The 20,227-nt window shown below is 38.8% G+C and overlaps 1 protein-coding gene across 1 annotated transcript in view; it reads right to left on the bottom strand.

Annotated features, from left to right (window-relative positions):
- Window positions 1–20,227, bottom strand: part of UNC5D (unc-5 netrin receptor D) — an 85,720-nt gene that overhangs the window by 7,553 nt on the left and 57,940 nt on the right. Inside the window, exons 10-13 of the mRNA XM_072845977.1 lie at window positions 20,007–20,091; window positions 7,716–7,884; window positions 5,832–6,059; window positions 2,150–2,299 (exon numbers count right to left, since the gene is read on the bottom strand). Of these exons, the coding sequence (XP_072702078.1) occupies window positions 2,150–2,299; window positions 5,832–6,059; window positions 7,716–7,884; window positions 20,007–20,091 (632 nt within the window). The remainder of the gene's footprint in view (window positions 1–2,149; window positions 2,300–5,831; window positions 6,060–7,715; window positions 7,885–20,006; window positions 20,092–20,227) is intronic.

Genomic DNA, 20,227 nt, shown 5'->3' with positions numbered 1-20,227 from the left:
TACTTATCTGAGAAATCATTAACATAAACCTTTCCTCATCGTACTATCTGATAATGGTTTCATTTGGTGGACCAAATAGACAATTATGGAATAGGCTCTTTTCAGTTGTTCTTGACAGCCAGAACAGCCAGCTTCTTTTTAAAGTGTGGTATGTAGGAGAGAAAACAAGTAAACACTGGAAGAAACTCCACATGAAGAAATAGAGTCTTTTATATATAAAGAGGCTGGAACCAAATCAGAGCTGTCAACAGAGTTGGGACATTTCATTGAGAGGGAAATACAAAGCCAGTGTAAGTTGTTCTGCGGTTTCCTTTAGAAACAATTATTACATTTCTCAGCTGTCCAAATCATCCAGACTATACTCAGTTATAGAATGTAAATATTTATTTGGCTTCAGTGTCAGCACTCTGTCAGACCATTCTGTCAGCAGAGGTTTTGCACGTGCTGCTTTTTAACCCTGAGTGGCTGCTGAAAGGATGGGTAACGTGCCTGCTACGACCAAAATCTTCAGCAGGTCTGCCATTCTCTGCCTGCCTTAAAGCAAGCACAGCCCTTAAGCGTTCTTGTGTGGGTTATGGCTCCCTCATCTGACTTTTTAGTTTTTGTTTTTATCTTGCAGCAAAAAATTTAATAGCTACTTTGGACTGTGCTACTTGCATTAGATTCAGCAAAGTGGGGTCCTTGCAATGCGTGAAGATTAATATAGACGAATTTGCATTGGCTATCATGTCTTGTTTTAACAGCACCCTGCAGTTCAGTTTTGACTGGAAACTCTAAACTATTACTTGCCAAGAGGGAACAAAAATACGTGAGTTTAATATACCATAAGCAATATATTTATTCATAGAAGTTGTACACAGCATTAAGAAAAGTGCTGAACCACACACAAAGTATTTTGAGGCCTCTGAGTCACTCTCAGAACTTTGCATGCACCACGAACTCACAACCAGCAAAGGACGTAATGCTCCAAAGAACAGCTGCACAGAAATTATCAGGCAGAAAGAATCCTCTCCAAATTCTTCACTACAAAGAAACATGGAGGCTAGAGTAGCAAAACCTCTTACTCTGGTTATCAGCCAAAGTTGTTTGCAGACAGCACAGTGAGTATTGTTTTCTGCAGGCCATTTTTCTAATTTATCCTACCACAGCATTGTTTGGGTTCTTAGGGTCTGTTCCTCCTTACGTAGTTGCAATGCCTTTCTGCAATAGCCTTAGCAAACAATACGAACAGTAATTTCTACTATGGCCAGTGTAGGGGAGTAAAAGCGTTCATCTCTGAACAGTTTTATATTCTATTACTAGAGCTATTTAAAGAAGTTGCTTTGCTGCAAGAAAAGCCTAGGGAACTTTTTGCCAAAGTAAAGCGGTGTTTTTGAAGCAGTCACCATGGCGAGACAAGTTCAGTTAAAACTTTCCTGATTTTTTTTTCTCTCATACACTGGACATTTAACTAACAGACGTTCTGCATGATGGGCCTGTGGAAGGTGTTTTGTCTGCTTTCTAAGGCAGTCAGAAGAGATCGACATAAGATAATGCTACAAATATTTAGTTCAAATCTATCAAACAGTTATTAGAAAGCAGTTCTCAGAAAACAGACTCTAAATGGCACTTTGCTTATAATTTCCAGTAATGAATATACTTAGAAATTTTCTTTTGTTTTGATGATTACGTTCCTATCTTCAACAGCCTCTTTAATTAATGCAGGACAGAAAAAATAATTTGCTCTTCCTCAGTTCTAATTCTCAGCATATATGTGCTGTAATTTGAACTCATGACATTTAAATGCTTACATTTAAATGTCATTTTCAGCCGTATATTCATAGTTCTATCGAAATCAGAATGACAAAGATACAAAAAACATTTTCATGAGTGATAAATTTTAACAAGAATATAGGTCTCCTGTTGGAGGTGATTGAAATGAGGAAAAGTACAAGCTTGCATTTTTGTAAAATGAAAAATTTAAAGCATTCTGTTATATGTGAAATCTGGGTTTGTCAAAATCATAAGGCAATGCATTTTTGTTGCATACTCAAGATTAAAACCACACCTTTCAAAAATAAAAGGCACCATTGTCTTATTTGGGTCATGCCTATACCAGTGAAAATTCTTCCTTCCTCTGGATTCAAATGTAAACAAAATGGACAAGTACCTGACATGCAGTAAATGGTTTAATTCTCCAGAGGAAAGGAGGGATATCAAGGACAGATATCTGAAGACTGAAGGTATTCCCTTTGAAATGCAAAAGTTTTGGTTCCTCCAGTAATTGTCCTCCTTGGAGTCTTTCATCCGAAACCACTTCCTGCAATGGCAGAGGAGGAAAGAATGTTTTCAGTATTAGGAACAAATACCAAATCTAATGAAAATTTATCTCTATGAAAGGTGCCTAGTTCACCTACAGCATTATAAGGGTACAGCAGTGGAGTGTTTCTCTCATGGGCCAGATGATGGGCACTGGCATTTATATTTCACCACTGGAGTTAAAAGGATGGTTAGGCATGGTCAGCTCTATTTCCGGGTACTTGTGACATTTGATTTTCCTGTTGGCTACCTCAGTATCAATACCCACGTACCTTCGGACTAGGAGCGCAGTACTTGAGAAGGAAACTTTACGGGTATTGCAGCACAGTAGTGGCTGTCTCATGTTTTGGAGTTTCATGTCAAAGCCAGCTCTCTTTTACTGACAGTTACTCGTGTTTGATTGTTCCTGTTTTATTACATCCCACAGGATCACTATTACAAAGGAGAAGTTTACCAGCAGTTCATAGCCAGAGCGCTCTCTAACACCAGCATGAAGAGGGAAGCAAGACTATGTCAGCCCATTTCCAGGTAAAGCTATTTCCCTCCAAAGAGGAAAATGGAAAATGGTTAAACTGTGACATCGCTGTAATTTAGTCCCTCTTCTCTTCTGGAATAACACAACTATCCTTGGTATTTTCATTAAGCTTTTGAATAAAAAACTCCTACAGGTTGTGTCTAGTACTCCTTAAACACTTGACAGATAAAGCTCAGCGAGATACTTACTTAACTAAAGGACTAAAAGGAAAATAGACAACATAAGGCATGCTTGGTGAATAGTCTATTCAGTTACAGATTAAGTTGACAGCAGTTTTGGTGAGGAAGCACTCTCAGGACTTTAAAGAGCACTGAAAGAAACACACCAAGTGTACACATTATACAAAATGCTTCTGTTTAATTTCTCCTCTCTCGGACATTTTCAGAATTACTGGACAAGACCCTGAGCAATCCTGGAAAGGCTGACTTTGAGCAGGAATTTGCACTACAGCCCTCTAGAGGTCTGTCCCAACCTAAATTTTAATAGAATTCTGTGAATTTAAAACATAATAGTGCAGTGTTTATTAAAAAACATAATTATGCAGTGTTTATTCCTGTACTGTTACAGTTAGAATACTAGTGAGGAAGGAAGGCTTGCAGAAGTCTTTAAAAATCAGCTAGCAAGCAGTCTTTCAAAATTACCTTTTTAAATCCACATAAATGATACGAAATCTGTGTACATCGAAGAGGTTTAGTGCTTGTCAGTAGCAAAGTTATTGTTAGAAGAGCTACTGGAATCATTGTGACCTTCTGAAAATATAATGATTGCTAGAGCTTTCTGAAACTATAATAATGGCTTTCTATTAGAAATCAATTTACAGGCATTCTGTTTGTTTTAACTCCTGATGGCTGGGTTTATATGAAAGAAGGAATAAGAAGGGAGAGCTTAGTTTTTGATTTTCAACTACAAAAGGAGTAGCGTATTTCATCACTATTTTCAAAATTCCCAGAATGTGTTGGAATTTTTTTTTAAATGTACCCTAGTTGTATAAAAACTGCTCTACTTTTAATAATGCATATGGTCCTTAATTCCACAAGCGTCTGCAGGACTATGACAAAATACAACGGACTTGGTTCTTTTATCTTTTGAGAGACAAGAGTTTCCCAACACACTAGCAATTGCATAAAGGGCAAAGTGATGTGTTAGAAAATTAAGGTAAGTTTTCACACAGGGACAAAGTGAAAAATCAAGGAACTTTGTATCTCATATAGGACTGCACTGTAAAGGATTAACAGCGTCAAACAAAACTTGGTAAGCCCAACTCTGATACTTCATCCAAAAAAATCCGTATTTTCCATGTTCACCGCTTAATATTTACACTAGCATGAAGTTGATGCAGCATGCTTTTAAGGGAAGAATACTTTCACAAATATACAGTTGTCTCATTATGTACAAACACCCTGTTCTAATTTCTGTGAATGTGGAAAACTGGTAATTATTCTTCTAACAATTTTCTACAGAAAAGCAACAAGTAACTTTGAAATCTTACTTAATTTAATGTGCATTAAGAAAAAAATAAGCCAGTCTCCTTCATTGTTTTGCTGAATGTCACAATAATTTGAGAAACAAAATGGTACAGCCAAATGAGGCTCCTTGGGTGAGGGCTTTTGTGGTTTTTTTTAAATTTAATATACTGAAGGTAAAATTCAGTGTGAATGAATTGCTGAAAGAGACTGCACCATGCTGTATGAAGCTGTGTGAAAAAAATAAATGGTCACTCAGAATAACATTAATTGCATTTTCCTTTTGTGGGCCTCTCTCATAGTTGTGTTGCACAATTTTGTGGGAGTTTGTTTTCTCTATATTTAAAAGTTCCCAGGATTTTTGTACATTTTTTATAAACCTGCTGCACAATACTAAATGCATACAGGCAGGGCATAACCGATGCAGAGTCGCTAAACGCATCAGACGATACAGGTTTCTGTTAACTGAATGTATGGCTCGAAGCTCCTTGTATATGTTCACAAATGCCTAAGGAGGAATTTGGGCCTCTGAATTTCAGGCAGACTCATCCAGGAAAATACCGGTAACCCACGAATTGTGTAAGTGTTATAAAGGGTATAATTACAAAGCTATTGTAAGTCTTTAACAATCCTTTCAGTGGCTTTGCTTTTATTAGAAGCACATAGACATTACTGCGTGCTTCATTAAGATTCATGTTTCTATTCTGTATGATAGGAAAAGGAAGCAAAAATTCATCTGTCACAACTGTCTTCATTTCAGTTCCCAAAAGAAAAACCATTTTGTTAAAGCTTCTGAGTTTACTAAGGCTGCAAAAGCCGGTGAATTTCATTGTTTTGTCTTGGAATACCATGTAGAAAAATCATGCTAATTTTAATCTCCACTTGGGGATTGTTTTGTGGTTTTAGTTGTTTTTTTTTTTTTTAAAGGGGAAATGCACAATTATAATTCAATTTTTGTTTAAAAAGATGGTGAGGCAATCTCTTTCTTCTTGCTCAAATTGTAAAAGCAGAGGAAATCCCAAACTGACTAATGACAGTGTAAGGGTAATGAGCGTGATAAATACCATACATCAAATGATAATGACTTCCAGTTTCTGCTTGTAGCGGAGTAGCACTCTGCTCCAGATGCAAGCAAGCTCCGCCTGTGCCCATGTAGCAGCCGAGGCACCGAGCTCAACCTAACACTCTTTGCTTATCAGCTGTAGCTTTGTGCTGTGTTAACCATGGCTACATGATTTTTGGTTCGTCTAGAATGTGGGCAGACTGGGTTTCCATCTGCCTGGCAAAAAATGAAGACAGTTTGGCTGTCCTAAAGCTCTTGCAGTGTAAATCCACAAGTGAAACAACAGTGCAGAGAAATTAAGGGACTTAGATTCTAAGTCATGCAGGAGTGGCATTTAAAAAAAAGACAGTATTCTCATTTGTTAGCGTTCTGGACTATTGCTGTTGACCAGGGACTATCCTCAGGAATAAAGGAATGTTAGTATTCTATGGAAGAATAACTAAAACCAAATTAACAAAGTGAAACCATTTACCTGAAATGCACAAGGTGTGTTATCCATACAATATACTCTCAGATTGTAATCCAGAGAATTGCAAGACAGGCAGCCAAAAACCGCTACTTTCAGCTGTCGAACGGCACAGTCAGAGATCGGTTCTCCAATAAGAGCATAAGTTCCAAAGCTGTTTAAGAGAATGTGACAGGCATAAGGATCCAACAGGCAGTAGCAAGAAGTAGTTTCCTCTTCCACAGACATCACTTCCTGCAAAACGAAATTCAGGACAATAGAGTCATGAGATTATTTGTTTATTTCTATTCAACTGGAATGTAAAGTATTTCTGAGAGCCAGTCTGCACACTCTCTACTCATGTTGACCTCAGGGAAGGGGAGAAGGTAGACTACCTAGATGAGTAAATAATCCCAATTTAGCCCTGAGTCAGCAATAGGATTTATGGCAATATATTGTGCAGAATTCAATGTGTACAGCATATAATAATAATGATGATGCGTAAGCAATTTTAGCCTCTTTTTTCAAGTGCTCTTGACTTTCCAGCTAATTTTTTTTCCCAATGTCAAGTTAAGAAATTACCTTGAAGATTAAAGTCAATAAGCAAACCTTGAACAATAGTTGGTATTTGACTGCCTTTCAGAACATCCATTACAGTTATGTTTACTTTAATCAAAAAACTACCTATCCCACTCTTTTGCCTTTCATGCTTAGTTCTGCATTACAGCATCCTTAGGTGAGGTATTTGAGCAGACTACGGTCTGGAGTTACACTCCTCATTAATTCCAGGGTGTTTGTAACCAGCACGGATGGAGCTGACTGAGTACTGAGTGCATCTGAAGCAGGAAAACTAAGCTGAACTTGAAATTGTTTAAAGGAGAGCAACAAACACCACAGTGGTTTAGAGGAGGAAAAGGATAGTGAGTTATGGTGTCCACGAATGTTTTAACTACCTGGTTTTGGCCTCTCACAATGCAATGAACCAAGTAGTTCCAGCAGCAGCAGTACAATAAAATCTGATTGACTATGGATGTGTTCTAGTTACCGGGTTCTGCAGTTCTAATAACATGTACAGTGAACTCTTTATAGGTGGGAAATGCAGCACCTTTCCATCCTGTGTGGATTTCTGTAATGTTGAGTAACAGTTCATGCTTTAGCCATCCCTTCAGGAGTATTATTAGTAGGCTCTCTCCCCAGGTGATGCAGAAGGTTTAGTATGTTTGAGACTGCTGCCTACCAAGCAGTTTCAGTCGTAGATGGCCAGTGGGCTTAAAAAATGCAGGTGGACAGATACAAGTGATTAAATGCCCATGTCACGAAAGCACAAACCTTAATTTCCCCAGTAAATCAGGATTAGAAAATACACTTTCAACTAAAAAAGCAAAATATTTCATTTAATGTACACTAATCCTTCAGAGGTTATGAGCACAGGGTGATCACTGAATACCCATCAAAATGACATGTACAAAGAGACAAGATTTTAAAATCAGGAGGATCCTTCTAGGTTAAAAAAAAAATTAAAATTGAAGTGTATATTTTTAAACAGTTCCATAACTTTCTTTATGTGGATATAATGATCTGTTCTGACATGAGTCTCTTTGGTAGCTATGATCTACCAAACCAATGTTTTTAAAAATAAGTAACTGCTGGATCCATTATTAAGTGATCTGAGAAAATGAATACTTTCTCATATCATATGGGCTAAAGTTGACCCTTTTTTGCACATCTTGGTAAAATAGTTTAGCTGCTTCTTAACAAAATGCAAAATCTTTTTTTTTTTCCTAAATTGTTTCTTTAAGATGACTCTTTCTATCACTTACATAATCCTTGACCTGTGCCTGCATGAATACGAGTAATCGTGTTTCCATCGTTAGTGCAGCCTTTTAAGTGGGAGTGGAGGTCTAAACTTACCTCCCATTTTCCTTGCTGTGTCCTTTTTTTCAAGTGAATATTCCAGTGCTCTGAATTTACTTCTGCACAGTGTGGTATCGTCAAGGCAAATGGAGTGCTGACAGACAAATCTGACGGCCCACAAGTTACTTCTGGTCCTAGAAGAACATCTGTGCCTTCTGGCTGTAGGCTTTGTGTGGGGGGAAAAGACAATAACGTCTGTCAGGCTTTTTTTAATAAGGCATGAACATTTACTTTAACTGCAAATTTTAAAATATTTTAGTTAAAATCTAAGTACGTCATCTGTTACAGAAAAGGATAAGCAAGCCAATTACTGTGCTAATTTTCATGTAGAAGCAGTAGCTGGAGATGAAACTATTAGGCCACATCTACTCAAATCTCTGGATGGTCAGTTTAGGATTCTGGTCTTTGAAATACATTTCAATTTGTTTAAACCAAATACAACACTAAAATGACTCTCTGCAAGTAAGCCTTGGTTTATGCACCAGCTGGTAGTATTACCATCTAATTCTGCCTTCAAAGACTTGTCATCAACAATATTTTCACAGTAGTGAAGATAAAACAAATTATGGTTTAAAAACACAGTCTCATAAATTTTTCCAGATTGAGTGTGATCTCCCTGATTTGAAAACACATTTATATTCTGCAGAATGAACAAGCTAGGTAACTTATAGCAGGCATCAGGGACAGAACTTCTTTGCTTAAATTTAGAACTCTGCAAAGTTGGTATGCGCACATGGGCTCCATTACAGTCAACGGAGATCCCATCAGCACAACTGAAGTCTAGGGATTCATCTACTCTGAATGTAGTCACTTCTGTTTGGTTAGGTTAACTGCTTGCTAAGTTACAAAGATGAAGTATTTGACAAGAATCATCTTCTCTTTCATTCAAACCTAAATTTAACCCTGTCCCACATAAATGTGCTTTCCTTACCTCTTACAATAGACACCTGTGCAGAGCCAGCAACAAAGCAGATGCCACTCACTTCCTGGACATTAAAGCTAGCAATTGAAACATCTTGTCCTGTTGGGTTTCTTTTTTTTTTTCACACTGTAATCTTTAGTCTGGCTTGCATGATCCCAATTTTTGGCTTCTACATTACTGGACATGTAGTTCACTCTTAAAATTAAAGTAAATGGTGTTTCCAAGATAAAAATAAGGGGAAGAACCTCAACCAAGATATAAATAAGATGATACAATAATAAAACAAGGGGAAAATCCCTGCTTAAAAATTAGGATAGACATCCACTGCCATGTCACAAGCTAACAACAACACTCTCCTTAGAGCTTTGCAATAGCAGCATGGCAACAGCCAAACCATCCCAACTGCCTGTGCTGAGCCCAGTACTTCGTGGCTATACTGTTAAATTCTAAGTTACCCAAGCCGCCTTGGATAATACATTTAAGTGAATTTAGCTCTCATGAAGGCACACTTATGGGTAGCCCTGCACTTAAATCAATCAGATTCCAATCCTGCAAATTCACTTTGCACATCCATCTAACATCACCCGAGGGTAGCATTCTCAGTATAACTGTAATAGTAGGTGCTCTGAAAATGCAGTTAAAAATACCATTCTTGCTAAAGACTTGAAAAGTTCCAACAATTTCAGTGACATCCCTTACTAAAGATTACATGTACAAGTATCTGTGAGATGAAGACTGGAGTGACAAAAAAAAAAAAAAAAAGACACAACATGCTAACAAAAAAGGCCAATTCTGCTTTTTCTTTTTCAAGTGTCATAATAATAAATGCTCTGTAAGCCTCGGTGCTTCTAAGCGTTTGTAGGATTCTTAGGCTAAAAAAAATCAAAGCACAAACACAGCCTCTACTGCAGCTGCCATGTTCCTCTTGAACAGCGAGTGCGTAAGAGGGGGAGGGAAGAGTGGAGAGCACAAAGCAGGCAGCGCTTGCAGGCCTTGCTGCAGCAAAGCATCTCAGCAGTGCAGTCGTCTTGCCACGTTGAGAGACACGTGAGAACGTGTGTTTTCTTGAACTGATATCAGAATGACTATTTTAAGCAAACAGTTCAAGCAAAAACCTACTTGCTTCTGCTTATGCCTATGAATAACAAACAATTTTTCACAACTCCTTCATTGCTAGGAAAACACTGGTTTTGCACAAAATACCATCACTTAACACCAACCACTGCTATCCTTAACAAATGGTTATTTGATTTCCTTAAAAACAAAACCTTCCAGCAGTTACCCCAAATCACCTCTCTTTCCAGCTAATTGAAGAAATCATCCAGTTACTTACAAATACAAAGAAAAATCTCGGAATTATTAGAAACCCTCAAGCCAACTTTTATACATATTTATTTTTCAGTAATTTATTCAGTTCAGACGATTCCTCTCTGCTGTACCTCGGCAAAGGCTGGTGCGTTCTACTTCCTTATCTCTTTTGGATGTGGCTGCAGGAAGGGGGTAACAAAAGCGTATTTCCAGAGAGCGAGTCAAACCTTCGTTACTTAACTTGGTTGGTGCATTTCTATCCTATCTCTCTCCCAACACACATGTCCTTTGCCAAGTGGCTGCTGCTGACAAATGCATAAAATACGGGGAGGGTGGGGTGGTGGAATTTTGCTAAAGTTACCTCCAGCACAAAGCTTGACAATATGTCTTCAATAATGGGAGCAAAATATAGGTTGTTTTGTTTTCAGCACGACACCCTTAGGGCACATGAATCTGGAGTTTTAGTTAGTTATGCTACTGGTGATGATTCCCATCAGAAATAGCTCAAATTTTTCAAGTATCAAGAATGAAACAAAACACAAATATACAAGATACAAAAAGAAATAACATCAGTAGTGGTAGGAGAGTCCTGGTAGCAGCCTAGCAATGTTGATGTGAAAGACAACTGGCAGACTATGATTGTAGTCTACCAAGTGCCCTCTCACCCACCTCGTTAAAAAAAAACAATTAAAAAAAAAGAAAAGAAAAAGGCAGTCACTGAAATAGCGTAGGCTCTGGTCACAGCCACTGGCCGATTTCCAGGGTCACTCTGTAGAACTGCTGACTGCATACATCATGGAGAGAGTAATAGCAGGCATGTGTGTGAATGACCAATGACAAGCTAGTCTGAAAGGAGCTATTTAATTGCTTTTAGAGAATCATTCCCCTTGTAGAACATATTGGACAAACATATGGGAGTTCTGGGAATTATTTAATGCCAAATGAACTGAAATCAGTTAATTAGATGAACTCTCACACTTGCTGCAAGTAGCAAGAGTCTTTCTGTGTAATAACTGACGTGGTATTAAGACTCTCATGCAGTTCTGCGCCATTTATTAGGCAAGGCGGGAAAGGGAAACATTACCAAATGCAAGTATTTAATATTCCCATTGTTGCAAGGTAAAACAAATCAGTAGTCAGATCTGTCCCCTCAAATCCATCAAAATCAAAGGTCTGGAAATTTTCCAGTAAAAGAAAGATGAACAGTCACTATGCCGAGCAAAAATTAAAAAATGGTTTTTTTCTGAAAATACTACACTGGAAAGAAACATCAGGAATTTCACCTCACAATATTCTGCCCTCTACAAAGTACTAGCAAAGAGGTTTCTTGCATTCAGAGTTTCATTTTCAGTTTAGAAATTGCTGCTAGAGGGACATTTGTACCTGAAGCCAGAATACTGAGAAAATTTTATGGGGAGGCTCTAGTCCCTCAGGGAGAGGTCTAGTGCCGCTCAAAGCCCCGTTCACGTCAGCTGCCAAAGCAGCTGGCTGTGTGTCTGTCAGCCTAGCCTAAAGCAGCAGCAAGCGCTGCTACAAATGCTAGATGTTCTCTTCCCTTTTTGCTGTGCAGAGACCCTGAGTTGCAGGTGCAGTGGTACCAAGGTGTGCATTCCATCCCAAAGCGCTGCTCTGTTAAAATCCCGTGTTGGAATACTGTGAAGGTTAACTGGAGAAGCAAGGAAGTGAAGAGGAAACAATGCTGAGTGTCCATTTTTTTCTGGACGCAATGAATTTCAGAGACGAATTTAATATTTGCCTTTCAATATTTACTCTCCCAGTGGCTTATCATAAGCATCTGCAACAGAGAACCTAACAGGCTCCTAAATGAACCGTGGTACCTGGGAAGTGAAGACTCTCTGGTAATGAACACATCTGTGCCTTGAGTCCGGATTTCTCATTGCAGTTCACTCCTTGGATGGCAAAAATATTTGCTTTCAGACTGCTGCAGACACTGAAATACTGGGGTTTTTTTCCCCTCCCCTTTGCACCGACACTCATACAGGTGAATGTGATGGAAAAACAGCAAAATAAATTCATGGTTTAAAAAAATCAATTTAAAAAAGGAACAGCATGATATTTAAACTACATACCCATCAAGCCTGCAGTTTACAGATGAAATGGATTCTATTGCTGTGGGTTGCTTTTGTGAGATGAGAAAATTTTGCCTTTGGAAAATAAAGGTACATTATTTGTCACATTCATATACCACATTGTGTGTAAATGCATACATTTATGAAGCTTTGATTTTTCAAATTATATAATTATAAAATACGTTTAAGTCTGGGCAAGACTGTCTGGTTTCATTCTGTGTATGCAAACTCCAGTGTGTGAATACTATGTATAGGTGTTGAACACTCCAAGTTAAGTGTGCATCGGAAATACATTCCATTTTTCATATTGTGCATCCAAATGTGTTTGGTTACCATTGAACCTTCACATTTCTGCTAAATTCCTACAAAACAAAAAGACAAAGAAAACAGGGGGAGTAATAACACAAGACCTGGTCTTCTCAGTCCTCTCAGTTTTCTTTTCTCCTTCTATTTTTCCACTCTCTAATCTTCCCACTCTTACTTTGACTGTATGGTTGGAATTGCTGAAAACCAGTGTTTTACAGTATTTTCATAATAATTGCATCTCAATTATGCTTTTTTCTAATATTTAGAATTCAGAGGCATATTCACAATTTACAAAGTTTAGTCCATCTAAACTCATAAGAAGTTTTTGTACGATACTAACCAAACACACTAATATACTTGTACTACTCCCAACTTTATGATTGATGGAAGAATGCAGTGTGAGGGTTTCTATATATTCAGGGACCCAAATCTTTACACAGTTTATACTGGCACATGTAAAGAAAAATAATCTGTTTCTACTGTAGGTGACTAAATGGTCATCTTAATTAAGAATCACTTTGGCTATTCTCATCTTTTCTCACATTGCAATCGGTACGGTATTGGAAACGCACTATTAAAATGACAGGTGTACAGTGTGGTGTAGGAGAAAAACTGCAAGAAAGGAGAAACGGAAAAAAATGGCGATCAGGAAAAATACAAATATTTCAGGGCAGATTCTGCCTTCTTTTATAGCTCAGTTAACCTTGTTATTTAAGTATGGAATACAGACCACATTCAACAAGGACACTGCATTTAATTGCAGACTGACATTTTTCTCTGATACAGTTTTCACACAGGATATTTTATAGAGCTTTACATGCATTAAAGGATATGCATTAAGGATATTTTATAGAGCTTTACATGCATTACTTACTGCTTCAAAGTGAATTGGTAACATAACTGGGACCAGAACCCAGGATGCCAAATACTTGCCCATGCCTCATATCCCCCAACCCTGTCAGTAGGTTCTATCATTAGATGACTGGATTATCCACCCTTTCTGACTAGAATATCAAACCTTTCACTGCATTCAAGAACATCTACTTTTTCATTAGCACATGACTGCAACATGTAAAAGCCATATATAGAAGCAGATCCCCCCAACTACTTAAGTACACGACAAGGTTTCCCCCCTTTACTTGAAGAACATTGGGTAAGTGGCAATTGGGGGGTGTGTGTGTGTGTGTGTGTGTGTGTGTAAGATACTGTCCTCAGTGTGCTGACTTAGCAGAAATTATCTCCTCATAGGGCTCAGCATATAATAATCATTTGCTGCTTTTCAGCCTGCCTCTCTCCAACATCTCCTTTTCTTTAATGTTGAATTTTTTTTTAACCAGAGTATTATGCTCCCTCTATAAAAAGGAAAGCTCAAAGCTGAAGTGTCACGCTGTGTAGAAGGTGTCAGTGCTTCTAGTGATTTTGTTCTAGCTGTTCTCATCTTATTTCTAGATCCCAGTAAGACCAGCTACTCTGCCACAGCTGGCAAACATTTCTCTCCTTCGTAACAATCTAATTGGATTGCAGTATGTATTTTTTATTTATTTTCCATTTCTAAAGCCTCTTTAAGCATGTATGCTGGCAGCAGGTGGTTGTGGAGCACTAGCATTCTGAAGACAAAAGCCACACACTAGCCCTTGTGCTAGCTCTTCCATGATGAGCATGTGGGGTTCAAGAACAGGCTGTTGTGAATGGACATGCAATCTCTAGTAAAATCCTAAAGTATTTTGGTGCTATCATCTGCACAGAGCTGCTGTCACATCTACTGGAATATTGTGTTACTTTTCTTGAAGTAGTACATTTGACCTGCCTCCTTGGTGGGGAGAATTCGGGATGGGGGGATATTAACAATGGCCTAGGGGTGAGGAGTCTTTCCATGCAAGCTACCTACAGGCTCTGGCTGATTCTTGGCTGGACACAACTAGCAAGATCATCTCCCAGCCAACAGTGCGGAGATTTACGCATCCCAGTCCTGTTAACCAAGTGACAATTTCTAACTGCACAGAACCACTCACTAGCTGTAATTCCCTGCAGCCTGTAACTACCTTCAGTGGCGCATCTTGAGGTGTGCTGGTTCAAGGAACAAACCAGCAGATAGTGATCTCTCTTCCAACGTAGCTCTGCTTGTCTGTCTGGCTTAAGTATGAAGTCAGAATTACACAAGGAGGCAAGAGACATTTCACTCTAATTCTCGCTTGGGCCAGAATCAATGGCTTTGTTGTTTCTGTCACAAACATCAATAACCTGTACTTTCTGCCAGCATCAAAGCATGCGTATGGTGTTTGAGAAGGTTGAGCTTAGCTATTTTGCTCTGTAAGTAGTCCTTCAGCAGTTCTTTAGGAAATTCTAGCTGCAAGAAGCATCCTAGAGGATGTATGCAGTGAAGCCCATATATGTGTCCCTAAGACCTTTTGGTCTGGTGTCTTTTTGGAGGGACCACCAGGTCCATCACCAATTTGTTCAGTTACATGAGACACTAAAGAATTTTCAAACCTGAATTTGATTTCTGTTTAGGATCCAAGTTTTTCATTCCACAGAGGACTGTATCAAGTTACAGCAAAACCAGCTGATAATCTCATCACAGTATCTGTAGTGCACAGACAGGGATTTTTCTTCTTCCACTACAAAGTGACAGTGAATTCAGCATAGCTCTATCAGATCCCATATCATCTCTGTTCCTCTGTGTCTTTTAACATATATCTCATACCAACCTACCTCAAGAGCTAAATGAAGATTAGAAGTGACAGCTAACCCACTAGCCCTAAATAATCTAAATCTGAACAAACGATCCTTGTTCTCTCACACACATTTAAGATGCATGAGGTACCTATTACGGCGAGTTCAAATCTCTGCAAGAACAACACAGGACTTCCTTCTTGTAAGCCTCTACTGATCTGGTTAACTTTGGTATTAAACTAAATTCCACTCATTACCATATAATGTGGACAAGGTTTCATTCAGAAATTACAACTTGAGCTACTTCATTTTTAATGGTGATACATCTTCAACTTGTGAAGTAAAGAAAATCTTTCCTCTTTCTCTAATCCACTGTTTTACCCTTCCTCCTCATCCAAGCATTGTGCCTGTCCAGGGGAAGAGTCATCTACATTTTAGGGATATCTGCGTGACAGACCGCGTGCTCGTATAGCAGTTCTGCAGCGTGGTTCAGTACTTCACTCTATCATCTTCCATCCACACGTACAAATCAGGTACTAGTTCTGAACTGCTGGCATTTCCTCCCACCCTCGGAACACGGAAGCCCGTGGGCAATGAAAGAGAAGGCTCCCTGCGTGTCAGTGCAATCTGCAGCAGCTAGAATAGTCTGGTTTATTCCACCCAGTTCAGATGGGTGAAAGATACATCAATCTTGCCTCAACTATGTGAAGAAAAATACTGTATTTTGATGGGGAAAAAAAAGAACGTTTACTTTCGTCTCACTTTATAGAATTTCACTTTAAAGAAGGAAGGAAAAATCTCCCCGTGATAATCTTTGGTTTGCTGCCTCTGCTTCTGCCCACAAAAAAGGAAAACAGTAGGCAAAATTTGCTGCTTGTTTTTAATTAACCTATTTTAATTCATTTCTGCAGAACCCTTGCAGATAAAACAGCTGGGTTTTTTTTTTCTTTCTTCCTTTTACGTATCTTAATCTTTCATTGAAAATGATCAAAACCCTATGGCAGCAGATGGGGATGGAATATGAAAGTTTTCACAAAGGAGTTCAGATATCAGAGGAGAAAAAAAAAACAGATTTCACTTTAAGTTTTGAAAAATATTTCTAGGCTTTAAAATTTATAGGCAGCTCTGTATCTTTCAGTTCCTAAAGGAAAATTCCAGCAATCCTTTGGCTATAAGTTATTGTAAGTAAATATTTACTGTATATGCAGTTATTTTCTTCTTTCCACATCTCCTCAGATATACCCACCAATTTTTCAGTGCTTTTAGCTGAATGTATATTAAGGTGAGGGAGATAAGAGAAATAATTGCTGTAAAGCACCACAACCACCTCTCCTGTCTCCAGCTGTACAAACCTGCCCTTGATTACTGCCTCTAAAAACTGCCCCTCTCGCAAGCACTCAAAATGATGCTTGGTCAGTGAACCACTCTTCCTCTGGGACCAATGTCTCCTGAAATTATCCTTAAATTAATTAACTAAAGTATACACTACAGATTATTCATTTAGCTCTGTTTGGAATGTAAATTATGAAAGGATAGTTTGAGAAAGCTAAGAAAGTTATTTAAGTTTGGTTTTTTTATTTTATTTTTTTTTACAAAAATATTGCTTGGAACGCCTCACTGCAACTTGTAAGACTGGGTGTGAAGGTAGGACCAATAAATTCTGTCAGTGCACTTACTGGACTACAATTTGCCAGCCTCGTGCAGAATTAGGAGCAGCAGGAAGACTCAACATCAAAACCAGAAGAAATTAATTCAAGAGAAGTTTAGATTAGAACAAGGAAAAAAGGGTCAGAAAATGTAACTGAAAAGCCTCAGTGGAGCAAAGCCGCGTTACAAAATTACCGCGAGCTCTGTTACAGAATCTGCACATACCAGTTCCTCAGCGAGTTCAGAGTATCATTGACACTTTTCACCGGATGAATACATGGTCTTGTACTTGCAGAGATGCGCACAAGATGCAGCAGCTGACTTCCAGCAACAACGCAGAAAGGGGGACTGTAGAGTGCTTTTCAGTAGCTTATTTCAATTAAATAAAATTTGATTATCCCTGTCACTTTTCATCTGACAAGCTCAGGAGATTTAGCAGTCATTTATCCTCCAGAGATGGGCAGTACAGAGATTGCTTTGTCCGCTGCTGAAAGGCGGCTGTTCCGAAGTGAGGAAGAGTAGCACGTGACAGTTTTAAGGGCACAGAATACCTTACTACTTCAGAAGTTGGCGTCAGGTACCTAGATGTTCCCCTAGGTCTGAATGGGGAAGGACTCTGGCTTTAATTATTTTTTTTTCTATAAAAACACCATTACATAGCTTTAGTGACAACAGGAGGTGAGAAGTTTTGTTTAGTCGTAGAGGCCTACCTGCAGCAGTAGAGCTCTATCTAGCATAGAAAAGGGGAGGGGTGCCAAGGTGAACAGTACTGTAGAAAGGATGTAAACTGCTCTCTCTGCTGCCTGCAATATGAGTATATTCCTGAGAGGTCTCATCCAGGCACTAGACTGACTCTGCTTAGATTTGACAGTGTCACAAAATAAAGAAAACCCATTGTAAACAGTAAGTGAAGAAGGTGGAGTATACGTAGTGGTAATGAAAACAAAGCCTTAAATGATACGTACCAGAGTCGAGCACAAGTCAAAGGCTGAGTGCAAGACTTTTGAATGTTCTGTGTTTGCTGACACTTAATCTTTTAAGGGTAACATCAAGGTTCCTTAAACCAGGAGGGGAGGAATATACCTGAATAAAGTATATAAGCCAGAATGACGGTGGCAGGCTTTCCAGAGTAATACCTCACCAAGAAGCTAAGCAACGGCATGTATTTTACCTGTATTTTACCTACAAAAGGACACAAATTCCTGGAAAACACAAGCAGGAAATGGGGGCAAAACAAACTGATAGAGGAGTTTCTAATGTATTGTTTGAACTCAAATGCTTGCATGGGGAGAGGAATTGGGAAAAGTATTTACAATAGGTGGAGGTTTGATACTGACAGTAGACAGCATGACTAGTCATTAATAACACTATTTGAGAGGTAATCTTAAGTTTCACTTAGTGTCTAGACAGTAACTTGAGATCAAATTCCTGTTTTTCTCTCCTGTTCTTCTACTACTGTAATTTCAGACAAGATGTTTAAGACTCAACTTCAAATGCATTTTAGTTCTTCATGTGCAATTTGAGGCATCCTGACCCAGTATTGGCACTGTGGGCCACTCCAGATCTCAGTCTGGCAACTAGACACGTTATTTAGTTAATGAATGTTTGCACTTTTTACCCCAAGCTCTTGTAGCACTTTTCACCTCAGCTCTTAGGAGAGTAGTGCAAACCCTAGTATCTCTCAAGTCCCTTAAATTCACAGGGAACTTGCCGAGAACCAAATGTAATAGTCCTCTAACGTTTTCACTGTAGAATAAACTTATCTTAGAAACTAAATAATGCAAACTTTTACCTCATGAAAAAAAACCACCACCACAAAAAAAATGGTCTTAGGGAAGAAAAAAACAACTGTAGGTCTAAAAATGAAGGATATGTTCTACCAGTCTTGACAGTTCAATCAACACTACAGCTAGCATTTCATAAGCTTTACCTTCCCTCTGAATCCAGATGTTAGTCTAGCGAGAATGCTACACTCAGACTAAACAGCCTCTCTTCATTTGCTGAATTGCGTTCAGTTACATCCCAAGTTTGTAATTCTACTCTCTTGTAGGGTTTGATCAGTTTCTAGCCGAAAGCCAGTGAACCAAGTAAGCTAACTGAACTAAACTTGGGATCTGTCAGGCTCAAAGAGAGTGCAGAGCACTTTGATTCTTTATAATCTATGTTGTGTGAAAATTAAAGCCGCTAGGAAGTCTTTTTATGGGAACAGCTATCCAAAGCTGCTAAAACCGTCTGTTTCTCTGGCCATGTTTATTCATAAAAATAAAGGGGAAGATCCATTCTAAAGCAAGTGACTTTGGGCCAAATTCCATTGTCTTTCTAATGCCGAATGACAGCAATTGAAGTGATTGCAGTGGAATCGATGAAAACACCCACATGTGCAGCTGGCAACAGAATTTAGTACCATGCATCTAACAGAACATTTTAAAAGTTTTAAAAGCATCTAGAAATGAGCTAGGTTTCTTTTGTACGACAGACATTGGCAACATACGTGATGCACCAACACAAAAAAATCCCAATGACCTGCATTTGCCAAAACCAGAGTTCTTCTGTTTGTTTTCCTTTTTTTCCTTCTCGTCTTTGAAATAAATATGACAGAGCTGAAACCTTGAGAACCTCAGAGAACTACCTTGTCTATTTATGAAAGTCCACCAGTATTTCAAACATCACCTTCCTGTCCCACCAGATGCAATGTTGAAAAAACCCCCTAAGGATCAAAGTGCAGTTTAATTTCCACTGTTCATCAGCTGGTGCTGGCAAGTCCAGCTGGGGAACAGATTTTAATGGTGATTTATAAAACGAAATAATTTAAGAAACGGTCCTGAGCATTCACTTACTCTCATCATCTAGGCTACCAAACATCTGTCATGAAGTAGCAACGGTTCAGTACCTACATACCCATAGGGCTGTGGAAACTGATGACCTGGATAGTGAATTTTAACCAGTTGTCTGCATCAGAGTCTGTGGACCCAACGGTTCTGTTTAATGAAAGCACCTCTGCTGTAAGTAGACTTGCATGACATAAGTCTGCAAATCAAAAATGATAAAATCACTGACTCAGAGTTCAGCACTTATCATTCATCGATCTCCTTGAGCTATCCCATCCTTTAACAGCAGCTGCAATAATTCCATGTGATTTCACAGAAGCATCACACAAAGATAATTTTTGCTGTCACTTATACAGATACAGCATGTGTCACAAGAGTGTGGTCACACCAGCAACAGGGAAGATGGAGTGACTCTTGCACATTCCATTCCTTTAGACAGCATTGACAAGAAATCCATTAAATGAGACAGTTCCACAGATTCTGGATGCGTGCGTGTGTTTTATGTACTTCTTACCTGGACTCCTTTTGAGTGACGGCAAGATAGATTTCCCATGAGCTCTCTTCAGGAATAGCTCCATGTGGTATCAACAAACTGACTCCTACAAAAGAGCAAAGGCAGAACTTACCTTTAGGAAAGGCGCTGGATGGACAGAACAATGCACAACTGGCCTCTGATTTACAAGACCTAGAAAGGCCATCTGCTAGAGTAGAGGCATGCTCCTCTGAAATAGTGGT

Source organism: Ciconia boyciana, chromosome 25, assembly GCF_034638445.1.
Source record: "Ciconia boyciana chromosome 25, ASM3463844v1, whole genome shotgun sequence".
In the NCBI taxonomy this organism is placed as follows: domain Eukaryota; kingdom Metazoa; phylum Chordata; class Aves; order Ciconiiformes; family Ciconiidae; genus Ciconia; species Ciconia boyciana.
This window is presented reverse-complemented; position numbering and strand designations above follow the sequence as displayed.